The sequence below is a fragment of the Sciurus vulgaris genome, assembly GCF_902686455.1.
Source record: "Sciurus vulgaris genome assembly, chromosome: 15".
In the NCBI taxonomy this organism is placed as follows: domain Eukaryota; kingdom Metazoa; phylum Chordata; class Mammalia; order Rodentia; family Sciuridae; genus Sciurus; species Sciurus vulgaris.
In genome coordinates this window covers 53,396,499-53,419,088 of record NC_136476.1, presented here as the reverse complement: position 1 = coordinate 53,419,088, position 22,590 = coordinate 53,396,499, and the positions used below count along the sequence as shown (strand labels likewise).

General features: G+C 36.5%; 1 protein-coding gene across 1 annotated transcript in view; it reads right to left on the bottom strand.

The window, feature by feature from the left end:
* Nucleotides 1-22,590, bottom strand: part of LOC306645606 (reversion-inducing cysteine-rich protein with Kazal motifs-like) — a 78,699-nt gene that overhangs the window by 22,734 nt on the left and 33,375 nt on the right. The window contains 5 exon segments of the mRNA XM_079113519.1: nucleotides 1,355-1,567; nucleotides 8,086-8,265; nucleotides 11,245-11,512; nucleotides 13,465-13,662; nucleotides 15,880-15,913. Coding sequence (XP_078969645.1) covers nucleotides 1,355-1,567; nucleotides 8,086-8,265; nucleotides 11,245-11,512; nucleotides 13,465-13,662; nucleotides 15,880-15,913 — 893 coding nt within the window.

Below are 22,590 nucleotides of genomic sequence, written 5' to 3'. Positions count from 1 at the left end.
GTCTGGTCAAAATTACTTCCTTTTCTAAAATTTTTCAGAAAGTGAGATTTTATTACTTAACAATGTTTCAGAATTGGTTGGGGGTGAGTATGCGGAAAGAGGAATCATGGTGAACTTCCAATTGAATAGAATTCAAAGCATCCCTTACTTTGTCTAATCTAAAATCAAAAGCCGTGTTCAAATTGTCAAACTTTTTGTTCCTATTATCAATGTGGCTTTTCATCATCTTTGAAAGGAAATTAAATTAGGCTAGTCTCATCTGACCTTTGTAAAATCATATATCCTTACTGTCAGGACATTATGCTTGCTTGATTGTTTCCTTTTTCCATATCTTCCACCTTTTCTCTTTTATTAAAATAACTTTTTAATTATCGACATTGAGGTGTTTAGCTTATAACAACTACAAAGTCCATTATGTTAAAATTTTCTTAGTTTTGAACAAGGATTTGACTTCTATTAAGTTTTCTTTGCTGAGATACGTATTTCCCACTTGTTGCTTTTTTCTTGTCTATACCTCAGTACCTCCTCTACTCAGGCCATCCCCAAGTCATATCAGAAAATAGTTCTAGATTCTGTTTAAGACTGAAACAATCTGAAGTGAGTCATCAAGTACCCAGTAGCATTGGGTCACACACCAATAACTTACGGGCTAAATATTAATTTGGCTTTGGAAAAGCTTTTGGGAAAAGACTCTTGAAGAGTAGCTGGCATGGATTACTATGTAGTTAGATACTTTATCCATCATCGAGACTCCCATCTTTATCTTAGATTTCCTAAACAAACCATTCAAAAATGTTTCCTGTGCACAGGTCCTAATGACTGTATTCACTAGCCCTTTTACTCATCAAACCTTTATGGATACCTATTGTTTGTTAGGATTATGCTAATACCTAAAGAGGAGAAAAGGAGGAAAGAGGATAAAAGAAATATGGCACAAAGAAAAATAAGCTCCTTAAGGAGAGCAAAATCTAGCAGAATATAAGATGAGCATACAAATTAAAATGTGAAAATAGACTTGTGCATTGAAAAGGATATAGTAAATGTATCTTGAACTAAGTTCTATAAGAAAGTACACTTACAGGCCTATAGGGATTTGTAATAAGGATGAATTACTATCAGCTGGGGAAATCTGGGAAGACTCCACAGGAATGTCTGGTATTTGAGAGAAAGCAGGAAGAGCAGGCAGGAGGCAAATGCAGATAGGGGTGGGGCAGGAACAGTATTTCAAGCAGAGGGGGAAAATGTAGGAAAAGCATCTGACGTGTGGGGGCAACAGGCAAAGGGAAGGGTGGTAAAGATTATTATGGAGGTTCTGAATCCAAACTGGAGAGTCATTATGATGAAAGAAACTTACTTGCAAATAATACTTCCCCGAGATTTACTATGACAAGGTTTAATTTGCAGTGAACAAGCTATTGCTTTCCACATTTCTGGCTGGCACTTTTTAATATCAAGAACAGGTATGTTGATAAATGGCATTTTTATGCTTCCTTTTTCCCACAGCTTCATGTCATTCATGGCTCCTTGATCTGACTGAGCATTACAACTCCTGAAAAGTTCTGTTGGCCTAAAAAACAAAACCAAATACAAAAATTGCCAGAAGGAATCAAGAGTCAATGAGTAAAATCATGAAATACTAATGAATCAGGAAAGCCTGACTTTTTTTTTTTTTTTTGCAGAGCTGAGGATGGAACCTGGGGTCTTGCATATCCTAGGCAAGGGCTCTACCACTGAGCAACATAAAACTCAACAAGGGATATCAGCCTGGCATGTATGAAGATTCAATGTTGACACTAGCATTGAGAAAGTGATTGCATGTTTTCTTTTTAACATATTTTCATGAGGTGGTTTTAAAACTTAAATGCTCTGGATAGGACTAATATCCGGAGGCCATCTCATTGCTTTCATTTCATAAAATAAATGAGTCCAAGTTTTAAAAATTGAGGTATAATTTACAAAGTAAAATGCATACATCTTATGGGTTTGATTTGATTTGACAAATGCAAACACCCATATAGGTACTCCCACACCAATAAAGGAACATTTCCATGGTGGTAGATAGTTCCCTCATGCCTGTCAGTTCATCTCAGAGGCTACACTTTTCAGACCTTTATCACCATAGATTAATTTTGCCTGTTCTAGAATTTCATATAAATGAAATCATATTGTCTGTTTTCTTTTGGGTCTGGGGTCTTCAGCCAAATGCAATCTTTTTGAGATTGATCCATGTTGTTGCATATATAGATATTTCATTTCTTCTTATTGTTGAATAGCATTCCATTGATAAGTGTATATCATTTTGCTTATCCTAGTTCTCAAACTTTGATCTCAGGACCCATTTACCTTCTTAAAATTATTGGGTTCTCAAAAAGTTTTTTTTAATATGGGTTGAAACCATCAATATTTTATAACATTAGAAATGAAAAAGATTTAAAAGTGATTATTAATTGAGTTAAATTATAATAAACCTATTACATGGTAATATAAACATTATTTTTATGAGAAATAACTACATTTTCTAAAACTAAACAAAAATCATGAGAAGAATAGGATTATTCTATAGGTTTGCACTCATGTATGGATTGATGGGAACACCTGGATTTTCATATCTGATTCTGTTTTCAGTCTGTTGCTCATATATCACGTCTCATCCTCTGGAAAATTCTACTGTTCACTCCTATGAGAATATAAGAAAAAGAGGCAAATAACAACCAGTGTTGTTATAAAAACACTTTGGATCTCATGGACTTCCCTGAAGGAGTTTTGGAGACCACAGACCACACTTTGAGACCATCCTATCACTTCCTTATGGACATTAAGGTTAATTCTAGTTTTCATGCATAGGAATATCATTTTTGAGTCACAGGCTTAGTATAACTTCCTAAGAAACTGCCACGCTGTTTTCCAAAGTGGCAATACCATTTTACTCATTCACCAGCAATGTATGAAAGGCTGAACTGTTCTACACTCCTTTCAGCTGTGACCAATCTGTAAGTGTGCTGGGGTATTTATTGGTTTTATTTGTATTTTCATATAATTGCTGGACATCTTTTGTGATGTCTAGCCCTTTGCTTTTGTAAAAAAAAAAAAAAAAGAGTTGAAAAGTTCTTTATATATTATATATCAGTACAAATGTTTTCTGCCAGGTTGTGTTTTACCCTTTCATTTTTTTCCCTTTTCCTCCTACTCTTCCTTCCTTTCTTATCTAAGGAATGCTGTACCACTGAGCTACATCCCCAATACCTTCTTGTATTTTATTTTGAGACAGGATCTCACTAAGTTGCTAAGGAGCAGTCCTCGAACTTGTGATCCTCCTACCTCATCCTCTGGAGTAGCTGGGATTAAAGGCATGTGCCACTGCACCTGGCCACCCTCTCATTTTCTTAATGGTGTTTCTTGATGAGTAAAAGAATTTAATTTAAAAATTTTATTTAGAATGATATTTTATTGAGGTATAATTTACATGCAAATAATGCATAGATTTTGAGGATTTAGTTCAATAATATTTGAAATCTACTCATGTAATTGAAACCCCAAAAACGAAGTAGAACATTTCCATCAACCTATGAAGTACCCTTATACCCTCCTCTAGTCAATTCCCACTTCCACCAAAGGTGATTTTCTGATCTTTATCCCTATAGATTACTTTTGCTTATTCTTGGAGCTCATGTTTATGGAATCATCAAGAATCTATTTTGAGCCAGGTGCACATGCCTGTAATCCCAGAGGCTTGGGAGGTTGAAATAGGAGGTTCACAAGTTCAAGAACAGCCATAACAACTTACTGAGATCCTGTTTAAAAATAAAATATAAAGGGTTTGTAAATGTAACGCAGTGGTAAAATGCCCCTGGGTTTCCATTCCACTAATGTAGGGAGGTCAAAAAAGAATGTATTTTATGTCTGGCCTCTTTTGCTCAACCTAAGTGTCATCCATGCTTTTGGGTGTTTTGGTAGTTTGGCTTTTTTCTTGCTGTATACCATTCCATTGTTTGGAACACACAGTTATGTTGTTTTCTCATTCTCTGGATGTTCTAGGTCTCCCTCCCAATTTTGGGCTATTATGAATAAGCCTACTAGATACGTCTTTTTTGGACACACATTTTCATGTCTCTTGAGTAAATTCTTCAGAATAGAATTGTTGGATCACAGATTTAACTTTTTAGGAGACTAAAAGAAAGTTTCCCAAAATGTTAAACCACACACTTGCTTCACATGTTTGCCAGTGTTTTAATTGTGGCCACTATATTGGGTTGACAAGGCATCTCAGTTAAGTTTTAATTAACATTTTGCCAGGATGAATAATAATAAATCTTTCATGTACTTGAATGTCCATTTCTTCTTTTGTTGTGGTGCTAGGTATTGAACCCAGGTCCTTGCACATGCTAGCCAAACATATTCCAGTACTAAAAACTCTTACGGCAAAAAAATCTATGGTATTCAAAATGATGTGTTTAAATTTTTTTTTTATTGGTTCTTTTTAGTTATAAATCACAGAAGAATCCATTTAAATATCATTATACAAGCATGGAATATATCTTATTCTAATTAGGACCCCATTCTTGTGGATGTCCATGACGGTGGGATTCACTGTGGTATATTCATATAAGTACACAGGAAAATTATGTCAGATTCATTCCACTGTCTTTCCTTTTCCTATCCTTCCTCCCTTCCCTTCGTTTCCCTTTGTCTAATCTACTGAATTTCTATTCTTCTCCCCCCTCCCCCACTGTGGGTTAGCTTCCACATATCAGCGAAAACATTTGACCTGTGGCTTTTTGGGATTGGCTTGTTTCATTTAGACCCCAGATCCATCCATTTACTGGCAAATGTCATAAAGTCACAAAATGATGTTTTGAAATATGTATACATTGTGGAATAGCTAAACAAGCTAATTAACATATGTATTACCTCACATGCTTAATTTGTGTGTATGGTAAGAATATTTAAAATCTACCCTCTTAGCAATTTTCAAGCATACAATACACTATTTCTAACTCCAGACAGCCATGTTGTACAACAGGTCTCTTAAACTTATTCCTCCTGAGATTCTGTATCCTTTGAGCACTGTCTCCCCAATCTTCCCCTCCCCGTCCCTCTACATTTTGGTAAACACTATCCTACTCTCTGCTTTTATGAGTTCAATACTTTTAGATTCAGCATATTAGCAAGATCATGCAGTGTTTATCTTTCTGTGTCTGGTTTACTTCCTTAATGTCCTCCTGGTTCATTAACATTGTGGCAAATGACAGAATTTCCTTCTTTTTAAGGCTTAATAGTATTCCATTGTGTATATAAATCATATTTTCCTTATCCATTCATCTACCGATGGACATCTTGGCTGATTTCATATCTTTGCTATTAATAATGCTGCAATAAACATAGGAGTGAAATATCTCTTGGGCAGACTGACTCCAGACTTAGGATATAAACCCAATGGGGGAATTGCTAGATTATGTGGTGGTTCTATTCTTTAACTTTTGAGAAATCTCCATATTGCTTTCTGTAATGGCTATAATAATTTACATTTTCCATTGACAGTACATAGGTCTTGCTGTGTTGCCCCAGCTGTCCCCAAACTCCTTGGCTCAAGTGATCCTTCTGCCTTAGCCTCCCGAGTAGCTAAGATTACAGGTGAGTGCCACTATACCTGCCTAGCTTTTATGTTGAATTCTATGATCCATCTTGAAATAATTTGTGTATGGTGTGACACAGAGGTTGAAATTCTTCTATTTTTTAATATAGATATTTAATTATTCCACCATCACTTGCTATAAAGATATCTCAATTGTCTTACTCAAAGTAATAATTGGAATATTTTTAAAAGGATACAATGTGTGTTAGATTGAGGTAAATATCATCTGACAAAAAAATATCTACAGGGCTAGAGTTGTGGCTCAGTGGTAGAGCACTTGCCTGGCATGTGTGAGGCACTGGGTTCTATTCTCGGCACCACATATAAATAAATGAATAAAATAAAGGTCCTTAAACAACTAAAAAATATTTTTAAAAAATATATCTAGTAGATCAGTGGTACAGAAGAGAGGGCAAGGACACAAACCCAAATAAATATAATTTTCTCATACTAGACAAAGGGGCCAAAAACATGCAATGGAGAAAAGACAGCCTCTTCAACGAATGGTGCTGGAAAAACTGGAAATCCATATGCACCAGAATGAAACTAGACCCCTATCTCTCACCCTGCACAAAACTCAACTCACAATGGATCAAGGACCTCGAAATCAGACCAGAGACCTGCATCTTATAGAAGAAAAAGTAGGTCCAAATCTTCAACTTGTTGACTTAGGATCAGACTTCCTTAACAGGACTCCCATAGCACAAGAAATAAAAGCAAGAATCAATAACTGGGACAGATTCAAACTAAATAGCTTTCTCTCAGCAAAGGAAACTATCAGCAATGCGAAGAGAGAGCCTACAGAGTGGGAGAATATCTTTGCCACTCATACTTCAGATAGAGCACTAATTTCCAGAATATATGAAGAACTCAAAAAACTCTATACCAAGAATACAAATAACCCAATCAACAAATGGGCTAAGGAAATGAACAGACACTTCACAGAAGATCTACAAGCAATCAACAGATATATGACAAAATGTTCAACATCTCTAGTAATAAGAGAAATGTAAATCAAAACTACCCTAAGATTCCATCTCACCCCAATAAGAATGGCGATTATGAAGAACACAAGCAACAATAGGTGTTGGCAAGGATGTAGAGAAAAAGGTACACTCACACATTGCTGGTGGGGTTGCAAATTAGTGCAGCCACTCTGGAAAGCAGTGTGGAGATTCCTTAGAAAACTTGGAATGGAACCACCATTTGACCCAGCTATCCCACTCCTTGGCCTATACCCAAAGGACTTAAAATCAGCATACTATAGTGATGCAGCCACATCAATGTTCATCGGTGCTCAATTCACAATAGCCAGACTGTGGAACCAACCTAGATGCCCTTCAATTGATGAATGGATAAAGAAACTGTGGTATATATATATACAATGGAATATTACTCAGCCATAAAGAATAATAAAATTATGGCACTTGTAGCCAAATGGATGAAATTGGAGAATATCATGCTAAGTGAGATAAGTCAATCTCAAAAAAAACCAAAGGACAAATGATCTCGCTGATAAGCAGATGATGATACATAATGGGGGGTAGAAGGGAGGCAAGAATGGAGGAAGGAGGGACTGGATAGAGGGAAAAGAGGGGTGGGGGGAAGGAAAAAATAACAGAATGAATCAAACATCATTACCCTATTTAAATGTACGATTACACAAATGGTATGCCTCTACTTCATGTACAGAGAAACAAGATGTACCCCATTTGTTTACAATAAAAAAATAATTTTATAGCAAAAAAATATATATCTACAACTTCCTTATGGACCAATTGAATTATTTCTTCTTTTCTGCCCTCTGGGTCTCTGGGTTGCAGTTCACAAAACAGTCACCTCTGCTTTAGAAATGTTCCTTCTCTGGTTTCTATGAGGTGAAGTGCTCCCATTCTGTGTTCTGGATATCCTTTTTTCTGTTTTCTTCACTATTTCTTCAGCCCTGGGGATATGCTCCAAGGTCTAGTTGTTGGCTCTTATTTTTCTTACTATACTTGATACCTGAGGAAAACACCTATTCAAATTGCTTCTGTAAAGAAATATTTTTGTATGAAATGGGAGACTCACTGAGCAGTAAACTCAACCAGTCTGAAGGTCCTGCAAAGTAACCAGCCCAAAAGTGCACATATGAATGATACAATAGTGAAAAATGACTTATTCTTCAATGAATTACTTCTACTGGTGGTGTAGCAGAAGAAGGGACTGAGAGCAGAAGAAATTCTCTGAATTCCAGAAGCTTGAGGTATCTCTAGATTAGAAGGAACTCCCTAAGAGTGTTTTCTTTCCCAGAAGTAACTTAGATGGAACACAGCATTTAAAAATGAAACCATAAAGAAATAAAGCTTTCCTTTAACCCAGAAAGAACAAAATCAGAGTAAAGTGGTATTTCATTTATCTAAAAAGCAGGTAATTAATGATAAAATATTTCCATTCCATGTATAACTTGTTCCTACCTGTTGTTGAAATTAGTACAATAAGTAAGGTTTCTACAACCCAACTGACAAGGTTCCCGGACATCTGCTAGACAGGTCAACATGGACACTTCCACTGGATTATATTCACAAAAGCGGTCAAATTCTTGCCAACTCTGCGTATTGCCCCAGCTCATGCTATAAAGTTTAGTGCACAGTTCCCTGTAACAAAAGCACAAGTGCAGACACACAGAGAGAAGCCATAATGAATAAATACCTGATTTGTGTAAAACTTGAACTCTACGAACTATATACTTTGGAACATAAATGAGATAAAAAGTAAAGAGCTAAAGTACTATTTCCTAGGATTTGGAGCTAGAAAAAGTGACTTTTCCCCCGCATGAAAAACAGGCTTTTTAAGTCATCTATGTCTTCCCTTCCCTTTTTTCTTTCTTTTTAGTGGTACTAGGGACTGAATTTAGGACCTTGCATGTACTAGGAAAGCACTCTACCACTGAGCTATATCCCCAGTCCTTTATTTTATTTTTATTTTTTTGCCAGGGGTTGGGAGTTACCAGGGATTGAACTCAGGAGGCACTCAACCACTGAGCCACACCCCCAGCCCTATTTTGTATTTTATTTAGAGACAGGGTCTCACTGAGTAGCTTAGCACCTCGTTTTTGCTGAGGTTGGCTTTGAATTCAAGATTCTCCTGTTTCAGCTTCCCAAGCCACTGGAATTACAGGTGGGTGCCACTGTGCCCAGCTTCTCTCTCTCTCTTTCCTTTTTTTTTTTTTTTTTTTTGGAGACAGGTTCCAAGTTGTCCAGACTGGCCTCAAACTTTTGATCCTCCTGCTTCAGTTTCTCAGGTAGATGGGATTACAGGTGTGCACCTGGCTATCTCTTCTCTTTGCCATGGTCGCTAGGAAGCTCAGTGCTAAATTTAATGTTCAGTTACAGTATTTGTACATCCTTAGTACTTGGCACAATTATTTCTCCCTGTATTTTTCTGATCTCACTTTTATCTTTCCTCCACAAAGGCAATCACAGGAGGCAAACCATGACAGTCCTGACTTGTTTTAAGAAGCATTATATGGACTGGGGAGATAGCTCAGTTGGTAAAGTACTTGCCTTACAAGCACAGGGCCCTGGGTTTGATCACCAGCACCGCAAAAAGAAGCATTATAGACATAGTGTTTGCTAGTTTCTCCTATAAAACTACCCCAAGTCACTTATGTTCCTTAAGCTATCCCAAAGCCTCTATACACTACTGTAGTTGATATGATATTCTTATTTTCAGTATTTGATGATTACAAAGCAAATTAAGTATATGTTTATAGCTAAAACTATCTGTACCATTTCCGATATGCATGTACACATTATATTCATTCAATTATTTAACTTAGAACTAATACATGTTCACTATGCAAAATTTTAATATTATTGAAACATACGAAGTCACAAGTAAAAATTCTCCATTCTTCTCACATTTTATTTGACTCTGATAATCACCCCTATGAAGAGGGTATCTTGGGGTATATTTAACTTTGTTCATTCACTCTAGTGTTTTCTGAGTGCCGATTTTGTGTGAATGCTGGTTCAAGACACCAGAAGTGTGGTGGTGAATAAGACAGACAAGGTTCCTACTCTCAATAAAGCATATATACATTATGAGGATGAGGAAGTTGAAATAAAGTTATTATCAGCTACCTTGAACTGGAAACCAGTGCTTTCTCTAGTCCTTAACTTCCTTACTTTTTTTGCTTGCTTTCTTTCCTTCTTTTTTTTAGGAGGGGGCTTACATATCAAGCTAGTCAAGCAGTCTTCCACTGAACATCCTCAGCCCTAGTCCTTAACTTTCTATACTTACCTTGAACAGATTGTTAACACTTCAGAGTTTTCTTCTTATATGCAAACCAAAATTACACAAGAACTGGGCTGGGAATTAGCTCAGTTGGTAGATGCCATAAGGTTTAATGAAGATCAAATCTGATGGAAGTGAAAGCATTCAGCAAACCATAAAATCTATTTCAAGATTCGAGAGAGGAAACTATTTCTTACTAAAGCTCCTCTGGGACTACACAGCTACTACAACCTCTAGCAACTCTAGGTCAGCATAAAGCTCTTTTGCAGAGGTTTTTCTTTCTAAGAATTACTCAGCATCTCTCTTATCAATATATTTATTAACTTCTTTCTATAAGCAACTCAATTTTCTTAATCCCTGAGCCAACTTAATTTTCCTTTAAATACTTCCATTAATTTCCTTTGAATATTTCTCAGATTTTTAATGTCTTTGGTAAAGTGTGATAAGTTGTTCCAGGCACTTTTTTTTTTTTGCTAAAAGTCCATCCAACTTAGAAATCAAATGAAATCATATTCATTTCAGGATATCCTAGAAATGTATGGATGTTTTTACCCAAAATGTCTCTAATAAAGCAAATTTCTATTTTATCTATGTGTGGGTTGTTTGTTTGTCTTGGTACTGGGGACTGAACTCAGGGGCTTTACCACTGAGCTATACCCCCAGCCTTTTCTATTTTTTATTTTGAGACAGGGTCCCAAGAAGTTGCCCAGGCTGACCTCAAACTTGTGATCCTCCTGCCTCAGTCTCCAGAGTAGCTGGGATTACATGTGTGTGCCATTGTGCCTGTCCTATAATCTGTGTTCTGCCACGACCTTAGTTATCTCCATTTATTCTTATTTCTAGATTGTATTTCCCTGATCCTATATTTGTATTGTTAATTTTTATCCCTAAGTGTAACACTCAAATGAATGTCAATGTACTGCTATCTAACTCTGGGTGTTAGTGCCAACCCAGGTTATTTACCAATGTTACCAAAGGCTTATGGTTAAGTTTAAAGTTTCATAATTTAATAAAGAGAATATCCTTAGATGTCAGATCAAAACATCTAAATTTGAAATTTACTAATGATTTCCTTGAAGGCAAAATTCACATTGCATTATCTTCAAATATCTATTGCTCTCTTCAGGCTAATCCTCCACATCCCAAAAGCATGTGATGTATCATGTTAGATACCCAATGATCAGTAAGTATTGCTGAATGACAGCATGAAAGATTTTATATCTTCTAAATGCTCAACCTACATAATGCAAAAATATAACATGCATTTGCTAGGCCTAAAATAATTAATTAAAATATTATTTTCTACTTATTTTAATAAAAGAAAATGAGATACTGACCTACATGTTGAAGTGTTTGCTTTAGAACAACAATGCAATTTAGCACCATCCAGGCCTGTAGAGGGAGGAGGGTGTATAGTGACTCCAGGGTGAACAGATTGTGAGCTTTCGAGAAAACACTGCCAAAGAGGATCTTGAGGCAAGGGCTGGGTCTTACAACCCTCGATGAGACCATCAACAATCTCCATTTCTGTTTTCTTAGACATCAGAATTCTCTTGCAGGCATTTTGGCAAGCATGATCTTCAGCTCTGTCACAGCAATACAAACCTACATTTTCAGAATATAAGTGGTTTTAATTAGCTGGCTTTATTGCATTTATTGCTCAGAAGAGAGGAAGAATGTGACTGTGTAGGGAAACCATTACTACTCTATGTCAGTGTCTACATTATACAGGGCCTATTAAATTCTCTCCATTATTTTGCAGGGTAGCAAAAGGTGGACAAGGTATCTAGTACTAATCATGAGCTTTCTTGTATCATCCTAATAAAAATGAAATCATCTTACACTGAAAAGGCCCTCATGTAAAAGGCATTTTATGTTCTTAGAAAATATATTGTAGATCAAAGTGGACTTACTTCTAGTAGTGAATGTCTAAAAGGGATTATGTTCTTGACATGAGAGATGACTAATTTTTATAACAACAAACACAAACACTGCATTTCATCATATTCTAAGCATAAAGGTTTTATATGTCTGTGCAAGTTAGGTAAGTTGTAATTTAAATAATACAGTAGGAAACTTTGACAAGGTATCAGTTTGCTTCTGCCTTTAATTTTCTTTTTTGTTTTTTTGATGCTAGGAACTGAACCAGCAGTAAGCATGTGTTCTCCCACTGAGCTATGTTCCCAGTTTCCAGCCTCTAATTTTCTACAAAGAATCAGAAAATTAAAGAACACTGTAAACGAGGCTATGGAATTCATAATGGCCTCCTGAATTACTTTTCTCAGGTGTCTTTGACTTTTGAAGAAGCCTGTTTTGTTTGTAGCCTTTTCCAGAGCCCTCTGTGTTAACACATATTAGAGATGACTGCTCTTCTACCCTTAAAACCTCTCCTACCTTTTCTTTTTTTTTTTTAAGCTGCAATCTTGTTAGCTCCAGTAGCACCTCTGGGTAGCCTAAATATCAGGGACTACAGATCTGCCTTTAAAATCAGTGGAAGTTACTTGTGGCAAATGCTTTATCCTATGATTTTCACCACACAGTCATATCACAGAATGTCAAAAGCCTGGCCAAATAAGGCTTATTGCTTTTGAGTTTATAAAGACAAGTCTTCAATGTCCACATATAAAAAAAGTTGGCATATGGCTTATAAATCAATCTTCTCTCAGTTTGGTTAATCAGTCAGTTTGGTTAATCAGTCAGTTCTTTAAAATCTGATTATCTTCAGAGGAGAAATATGGATTCTTGGATGTATGAAGCTGAGATCTTGAAAACCCCTATAAGGGGCAGGTTCATTAGAAGGCCCTGATTTTTTAAAAAATCAGACTCTTTTCTTATTTTTATAATCACTGCTCACTGATAAAAAAATTCAAATTACAGAAATATACAATGTAAAACAATTAGGTATATAACTAAAAATGTATCACACTATACTTTTAGTTTTGTAGCTTGCTTTTTTTGTTTCTATATAAATGTATTCCTTTCTTTTTGTTGTTTGCAAAGTGTTGTTGATATATATATATATATATATATGTTTTAAATTTATATAATCAATATCCTACAGATAGATGTTTGGGTTATTTATTTTTCTCTACTGTCAATGTTGTATACCTTTTTTTTGGGGGGGGGCGGGTGCTGTGCTGGGGATTGAACCCAGGGCCTTATGCTTGCAATATTTAAGCATATTTACAACATTTTTTTTTGCAAATTTGTATAAGTTTTCTTGCTGGATAAATTCTTAAAGTGGACTTGCTAGATCAAAACGTAAAATAATCTGAAATTCTAATGGTCATTATCCAACTTCCCTCCAAAATATCCATATCAAAGAACCCTCCCACCCTCAGACTAAAATTCCCTTTTCCTCATACTCTCTATAGTCCCATCTTTCATGGCACCTTCTAACTGTGGCGGTAATATCCAATCTGTCAAATCTAAACACCAAAGGAAGCTGGTGTTTCCCAAGAAACCAAGACTGCAACTACCTATAAGAATGTATCACTTTCTTTTTATAAACTTTTAATCAAAGGTTGAAATGAAAAAAATATGTCCATTTTACTTACTATCTGTTGGGTTCCTCATTGGATAAGACTGGGTATAATTGTTCACACAATGTATTAATTGTGGACTAATAGAGGCACAATAATTTTCTACTGCTTTGATCTGAGATGGACCAGGAGAAGAGTCTGTTCGAAAAATGGCTTGACAATATTCTCGGCAGTTTGTGTGATGTCCTGCATAACTGCAACACACTGAGCCCACTATACAGAGGGAAAAAAAGAGAAAACACTGAAGCAAACAGTTTTTTGTTAACATTAAATCACCATACTGATGAAACAGTATACCTTTCTCAATTTGAGAAATAAAACCATGCCATAAGAGATTAACACTTGAAATCAGCACTAATGTAGGCACAGTTATGGGGACATTCAAGTGCTCACTGATATAAGAAAGTCAATATTCATGAACTTATAGTCTATAGTCCAGTGGTTCTCCATAGGAACAGTATTACCCCCGGAAGGAGAACATATGGAAGTATTTCTGGTTGTCATAACAACTTGGGGACTAGAGCTGGCATTTAATGCACGGGTCAGGGCTGGTAAACATCCTGCAACGCACAAGACAGTCTCATATAGCTAAATCTGTCTCCCCCAAATGCCAAGAGAACCACTGAAACAACTTCATTCCATGTTAGATTTGTGGAGGTTTATAAACAAAGCAAAACAAAATAAAACCCCAAATATCTCACACTTACAAAATAGGACCAGTTAAAACTAAGAGACATCAGGATTATTTAATACATTTGACAATTAAATAACTGTATATCTCAAAACAAAATTGGAAAACTTCTACACAGTTTGAACATCTGCAAGAATATGCCTAGATAGGGATAATCTTCATAACTGATATGATCTGTCCCAATACTGAAGAGTAAAACTCATCTGAAATAAATATGACTTTGTATTAAAAAAATAAAAAATCAATAGGCTGCCATTTAAAAGTGTCTGAGGAGAGGGAGATGACAGGCCAGTTGGCAGAGGGGCAGATGTGGTAATTATAATGAAGACTAAGAGACACTTACAGGAATCTAAGGGGATCTGTGGGAGGCAAACGGGAGCCACGACAGATGTGTGTCAGGAAGAGGTTTAGAGAAAGTGAGGTAAGAATTCCCAGATAATTATTAGAGATGGATATGGAAGAATCAGAACCAGGTTTTTGGTGAATTTCACAGACCAATGAGCAGGGAATTTAGGTGACTTTTAGAAACAATGATAATGGTAAAATCACACACAGATTAACAATGAAATAACTTGGGACAAAAATAAGGACAGTTTCCTGGATTAGGAAACTGTTCTATATCTACTATGCCACCTGTTTTCAGTTTGGGATGACTACCAAAATTACTGTGCCCCCTGCCAAAGAGTTCATTTTCACCATAAATAAAATCCATTTTGATTTACTTATTTTTTGATGTATATGGTGCTGGGGATCAAATCCAAGGCCTTGCACATGCTAAGTGGACACTCTACCACTGATTTACCTCCCCAGTTCCACAAAGAAAAATTATTTATGGCCTAATTTTATCAATGTAACCTCAATGAGGATATACTAGGAGTGGTATGTTGAGGACAGAGGAGACAAGTAGAATAGGACAAGATGTCCACCTTCTCATTTCCTCCTTGGGCTGGCTTCCTTGCCAGTGTGGGAGGATATAAGATTATGTGGCAGAGACTATCTGGGAAATCTTGAATAATGCTCCAGTGTGAAAGGGTAGAAAATAAAGTATTGACAGCTAATGCTTCTTAATGTCCTGCCAAGTTGATCTAAACAATTGTCTGTTCCGTAGGTGTCTCTTTCGATCTCTAACTGCTCTCCCGCTTCTTTTCACCTATAATGCCCTTCCTCCAATCTCCACTGTTTACATCTTGTCCACCCTTAAAGGCCCAGCTCAGCTACCAACTCCATGAAGTCACCTCTGAGCCCATTAAAGGCTGATCCCTCCTTCCTCTGAACTGCAACATATCAGTGCTCTCTCTCATGTCTTACCCTGCCCTACAGTTCTTTGTGTATGGGTCACATCCTCCACAGATGTGTCTGCCCATATCAAGCAAGTACTCAGAAAATTCTGCTAAATGAACTGAGAGGCAGCTCTCGGCAAGTGCTACATTATATAATGTGAATGTGTATGACCTCTGAAAGTGACCCTATTATTGTGTTATTGTCCTCTAGCACATCTAACTCTAGTGTCTGCTTTGTAAACCTGCAATTAGGACATGAGAATTGTTACTACATAAATGACTTGAACACCCCAGAGGAAAACAGCCTAGCAGAATTCTGTTATGCATTTTTCAAATGGCTTATTAACGGCCTAACTTAAAATACCAGGATCTTGGCAAAATTTATAACAGTTAATCATGTTCTATAAACTGTTGTTTTGTTCTTTGGACTGCTTGCATAACCATTGACAATATACTTACTTTCATTTCTGCTAATGCAACTGAAAAGAGCATTCTGTAAATTAAAGAAAAACAAATAAACAGAAATTAACAACCAGAAAGAATTTCTAATTTTATCCCATCTTATGGTTTTATAGAAATTAGGATATCAAACTATTTAATTCCTCTCTAAATTGAAGGTTGAAAATATTGAAGCTATAAAATAACCTGCTAGAAAAAAGGGAAAACATCATCTAACACCTACAGGGGATCAAGGTGATCACCCCAAGGTGTAAGCTGGTCATATTATAGCAAATCAATTTTATGTAAACTGTATCAAAGTGTAATTGTGTGTGTGTGTGTGTGTGTGTGTGTGTGTGTGTGTGTGTGTGTGCAGTGGTGGGGTGGCTACAATGTATTAATTGCATTTTTTTTGTAGGATATAAAACACTTTCTAGGAAGTAATCTAATAAAAAACATTTAAAGAAATATATATTTCATACAACTGCTGCATTTTAGAGTTTAAAGGATCTTAGAGATCATCTCTGATGGTTTTCAAACATGGCTGTGCACTGAAATCACCTGAGCTTCCTAGGTTTTAAATTACAGAATCAGAATCCAGGGATGGGGCACAGATACCCAAATTTTAAACAAGGCTTCGAAGATGATTTTTTTTTTTTAATTCTTCCTTCCTGACACCAGAGTTTAAGAATCTTTCTACCATTTTTTCAGATGAAAAAAAATCATTCCTTCAGCAAAAGAAAAAGACCTGTCCCAGATCATAAAACAAGACAAAAGCAAAACCAGAGACTAGAATTAGAGTTCTGAGAGGTCTCAGATTACTGTTCGGAAAATGTATCAAAGTTACCATAGTGAAAATACAAGAAAATAAGAAGGAAAACAAAAATGAGAAACTCCTTGTCCAAAGTCATTTGGATATTCAGGGCTTGTCAGCTATGATTAACATCATTCATAACTGGAAGAGAATGAATTCTTAAATAATATGAGCACAAATAAAAAGTAGATGGAAATCATTCTGGTGAATCATTTAGCTAAGAGAGAGGTACTAAAGGAAACACAACCTGAGAAATGTCAGAGATCATCTAATCTTGCTTCCTTATATTACAGAAGTCAGAGACTGAGGCCTACAAAGGGGAAATAGCTATGTAAACCAGCTTTCAATGATAAATAGGGGTTGGTAAATTATGGTGCATAAACCAAATCTTGGCTATCACCTGTTTTTGTAAATAAAGTTTATTGAAACAGTTACACCCCTTCATTTATGTATTTTACTTGGCTACTTCACAGGACATATGCTCTGAGGACAGAGCTGAGTAGACAGAGACTATATATTCTGCAAGCCTAAAATATTTCCTATCTGGCCTTTGCCCAAAGTTTGCTACCTGTTGAAGAAAAAGGAAAAGGCACAGTTGCTTCCTTTGATGTCACATCCAGTTTAGAGATGTTCCTCAACTATTTCTCACTTCTCATAATATTCACCAATAGATCTTTCATGTGTAGATTAAACTGCATTTATTGAAGTAAAAACTTTCATAATTTTATAAGGCAGTACCTTTAGTATCAATGAATACTATTTTTACATCTTTAATTTTGAGGTTTAAAAGAATGTTCCTTCACTCTAGCATACTAGAATACATAATATTGATCCTGTATATTGAGGAATTTATCAGTTCTCTGTTACACCCATCATGATTGGACATGTCTTTATTTTATAGATTGAACATATATTCAACTTTAACGAAAGATTCCTAAATTTATTACAGGTAACTCTGTCTTTTCACTGCTTAAGCTATTGATTAGTTGACAGGACTTAATATACACATAATAAATAACAGCATTAACTTATAGTTTCTTAAATCGCCAATCCTGTAGTTAGCAATTCTCAAGTCTTTCAGATGTCTGATTGCCATCTGGTGGCAAAAGTGGGAAGTAACTGAGGGTTTATATTTACCTTGGAGCCTCTCCTAACCTTCTGCTTACTGATATCACAGCCAATATGCCTCCCTCAACCCACTCATCTTACTTGAGAATAAACCAAGACTATAGGGGCACCAAGATAAGGATAAGCCAAAGAACATGTCAGCATACAGGAGTTGGCAGGATCTCAAGAGAACTTAAAATCCCAAGGTGTTCACTATTCAGTTAGAGAGCCAGATGTACACAGTAAGCAGAATCTGGCTATCCTCCAGTCTGCTCTACCAGTGTTCTTACATAGCACTGTATTGTGAGAATAGTCTGGATTATTTTTCTAAATGCAGCTGATAAAAGGTTTAATTATGTCCATGGAATAATCAATTTGACCAGTCTCCTGTTTTTATATTGGAACCTTAAATTGTGGTTGAAAAAAAAAATCCTTTTCTTGGTTTTAGAGAAGTACAACAAACTCTTTTGTTCTAGGGCCAGGACCAGGCAACCTTTGAGCAAATTTGGCAGAAAAATGGAAAAGAATGAAAGATGAGGGAGCTTATCAGACTGACCTTCCTTCTGGGGGCATGGGAAGAGTCTTTGGGTGCACTGGAAAGTAGACCCTTGATGGTCTAACCTCTAATCCACAGTTGGCTCTGAAGGTATACTTTCTGCTCTAGCCACCCACTCTTCCACTTCAGTGACTGATGCCTTTCTAACATTTCTCCATTTGTTCATTTGTTTCAATCCTTTTCCTGTCTACGGCCCATCTATGATAAGCTACTCCAGCACCCTCTCCCATTCTCATTGAAGATAAGGATGATGAAAACTAAACAAATATTGAGGATATGAATCTTGTAAAAAAAAATACAGGTTTGCATTTTGGATGTTTTATTCTTTGGACAAAGAACAAAAATAATATATTTTATGAATTGTTGTTTAATGCTTTTTATTCCCAATATCATTCAACTAGACTACTAATTAAAAGTAAGTGGTCTGCTGTTTATAGGCCTTAGTAAATAAAAATGTTTGCTTTTCACAGATTAACTGAAATTTCTCCCAATTTGAAATCTGCATTTATTTAAGGAGTCCAGCCCATCAAATGCTAGGCTCAAAAGGTTAAGTGCTTGTGGTAAATTGAATGCAGTTGTGCCCCAATTTTTTACTTCTTTTATCTATTTCTCACATACTGACTCTGGACTTGGCCATGTGACTTGCTTTGGCCTACAATATATTAGTAAGCTTAAAGCAAGCAGAGGCCTGAACACATATTTGCATGTTTCTACTTCCTTTTTTCGGGGAGGGAGGGGTTCTAGGGATTGAACTCAGGGGCACTTGACAATTGAGTCACATCCCCAGCCCTATTTTGTATTTTATTTCGCTGAGTTGCTTAGCACCTCGTTTTTGCTGAGGCTGGCTTTGAACTCGCGATCCTCCTGCCTCAGCCTTCTGAGCTGCTGGAATTACAGGCGTGTGTCACCGGGCATGGCTTCTACTTCCTTTCATGGACCCTTACTACCTCCACAGGAAAATGTCTGAGCTAACCTGCTGGAGAGATGAGAGAGACAGAAGACAATAAATTGCCTTAGCCAAGGGCATCTTAAACCAGTCAACTTCAGATTGACCTGTCAGCTGATTGTAAATAAGTGAGCCCACCTAGAATTAGCTAAACCTGGCTAGATCAGAACTGTCAAGATGTTAGATTCAAAAGAAATAATGAATTGTTACTGTTTTAGGCTGTAGAGTATTGGAATGGTTTAATATAGAACATTACTGTGATAATAGTACTCAGTGCTTCCTCTACTAATTCAAAGTCAGTTTAATTCATTAGACATTCATATAGACTTGTACCTAAAAATTAACCCTGTATAATTCAGTTTTCTAGAATGGAAAAAAGTCCTATAAATAAAATTCTGTCTTCATAAGTACTGACTGTGGCAGCTACTTATAGGCAACAACATTTTACTCATCCTTTAAGTCTTATCTGCTCTGTGAAGATTTCCCCATTGCTCTGGGTAGGGTTTTTTCCTCCAGGTCTCAATGTGTCTTGTATAGACTTCTAGAATTGTATTCATGTCACCATATTTTAATGGTCTATCTGACTTTTTCTCTTTCTACAGACTAGATTATGAGTTTCTTGAAGACAGTAGCTAAACTTTTTCATCTCTGTACCCTGAGAACTGTGACTGACACATATTAAGTGTATCAGTTCAGTGTGTATCAGTTTAATGAATGTTGAATAAATGGAAGTCAAATACAAAGACAACTATATGGACTCTGATCCAGGAACTCAGAATTTTATATTAAAAAGAGAAAAACTAAGGATTGAGATGAAGCAATCAATTCTATGTGGGTGGAGAGAAGAGGGATGAGCAGTAAAGGTTTGAAAGAGGTATCACCTAAGCTAGAATTTGAAGCAAAGGGTGCCAGTGGATAGGGATAATGGTGTTTTGGGACCAGTTTTCTTGTGGGGAATTAATTGGTTGGGGGAGAAAGTCCTAATTTGCAGTACTTGCTGATGTTCTTGGTGAAAATACCCTCACTGATAGCTGATTTCAAGTTACAAACTGGCTTGCAAAATTCTGGATATTTAACAATCCATTCATCCTAGTTGATAGGGGTCAGTTCCAGTATACTATTGGACAGGAATATATGAGAATGGATTTGGAAGAGGGAATTCCAAGTTGTACAACTACAACTAACAAAACATGGTCAATCTGTTAAATTACAAGTAATGTGCTGCTGAAGTGTAAAGGAGAGAAGAAACAGGGACTAGATTGAGAAAAGCTTGGTATAACAGACTGTAAAGTATGAACTACATCTTATAGGGGAGCCACTGAAAAGTTTTAAAGAGGGAAGTGACACAATCAAATTAGTCCTTGAAGGGATCACTTTAGCAGTAGAGATAGTAGGTAAGAGGAGAAACTGGACTTAGAAAAGCTAGTTTGGCAGCTATGATAGTAGTCTGGCAAAGTAACATAAAGGCATGAACTAAGGCAGTAACTGAGGATCTGGAAAGCAGATTGATGTAACATATATTTAGGAGAAAAAATACATATATATATATTTTTGTACTGGGATTGAAATCAGGGCACTCAGCCACTGAACCACATCCCAAGCTCTATTTTGTATTTTATCTAGAGAGAGGGTCTCGCTGAGTTATTTAGTGCCTCGCTTTTGCTAATGCTGGCTTTGAACTTGAGATCCCCTGCCTCAGCCTCCTGAGTCACTGTGCCACCATGCCTGGCTAGAAGAAAAATATTTTGGGCTTGATAGCCAGGGATTTGTAGGAACAGTTGAGGAAGAGCAAAGAGTAGATAATACTTGAGTATAAGAAAAAGAAGTTGTTTTTGTTTTGGAGTGTGTGCACATGCATGCGTGTGTATGTATGTATGTATGTGCATGTGTGTGCATTCATACATACATGTACATATGTGTGTGGTGGTATACATGGGGAGCAGGAGTGAAAGAGAAGTACATAATGCATGGAAAATAATAATTTGGTTGATTTGAAATCAATCAAATTTGGCTGACATGGTTGTTGCTCCAATAGAACATCAAAAGTAAACCTATCCAGGAGCTCAGAAAAAGATTTTGGAGGTGTCATTCTACGGAGGCGAGATATGGGAGTTGTGCTGGAAATACAGCTCAGTGGCACAGCACTTACCTAGCATGCATGAGGCCCTGGGTTTTAACCCTAGCACCACAAAAACAAAATAAAACAAAAAACCTATGGGAATAGGTGAGATTGCCTAGTAGAAAAAAAACACTGGGTATTTAAAATTAGACGAGATAACAATCTATTCTGATTTGATCAGATTTCCTTTTGGGGATGATCTCATTCAGGTGACTCAGAGAGGAATTAGAAAGGAAATATACTAGGGCATGGAGACTAAATAGGAGTTACTCCTTTCCCCAAACAATAATACAAATATGACAAAGCAAATAACCTATAAGTAACACATAATCAAGGTTTTATACCATCTTAAGCCAGTACTGCAGGACCTTACAGGTTTCGCTCTTTTTGGAGCTCATCAGCTGCAGGTAACGGCTAAACTCCACTCTGACATAGTATGCATGCATAGCATCTTACTGTTTACAAAGTTTTTTTTTTTTTTTTTTTTTGACACCAGGGATTGAATCCAGGGGCACTTAACCACTGACCCAGCCCTTTTTGTTTTTTACTTTGAGACAGGGTCTTGCTAAGTTGCTTAGAGCCTTGCTAAGTTGCTGAGGCTGGTTTTGAACTTGATCCTCCTGTCTCAGCCTCCCAAGCTGCTGGGATTACAGGTATGAGCCACTGCGCTCAGTCCAACAATTCTTAAGGTCTCCTCAGCATTAATCAAACACACTTTATTATATTTAGGTCCTGAAGGTAAAGTACCACATGATTATTTTTGTTTTGGTGCTGGGGATTGAACCCAAGGGCCTCTGAACTCAAGGATGACAGTGTTTTTGGTTCTAAGAGTTTTGTGGTTCCAAGAGTCTCTTTGTAATATTTTCAGTCTTAATTTTATCTTCGCATTGTCACAAAAGCAGAGCTCAAAGGCAGAACAATATTTTAGTTGTTTTAGCAACTATTTAGCTTCAAACTTAACTGCCTTAAGATTAAAAGTCCCCCAAAGCACCTCCTACTGACTTTCCTTCCTTTCCTTTTTCACCTTTCTTAACGAAATAACACCAAATAACTGAAATGAAGAAAGCCAGGAATTAAAGGAGAGAAATGACAATGACGTTCCTGAAAAGAACATAAAGGAAATCCTAGAGAAGAATCTATGAAAGAAGAAATAAGTAAAAATGTAAAAATTCGATGGTAAATTTGTAGCA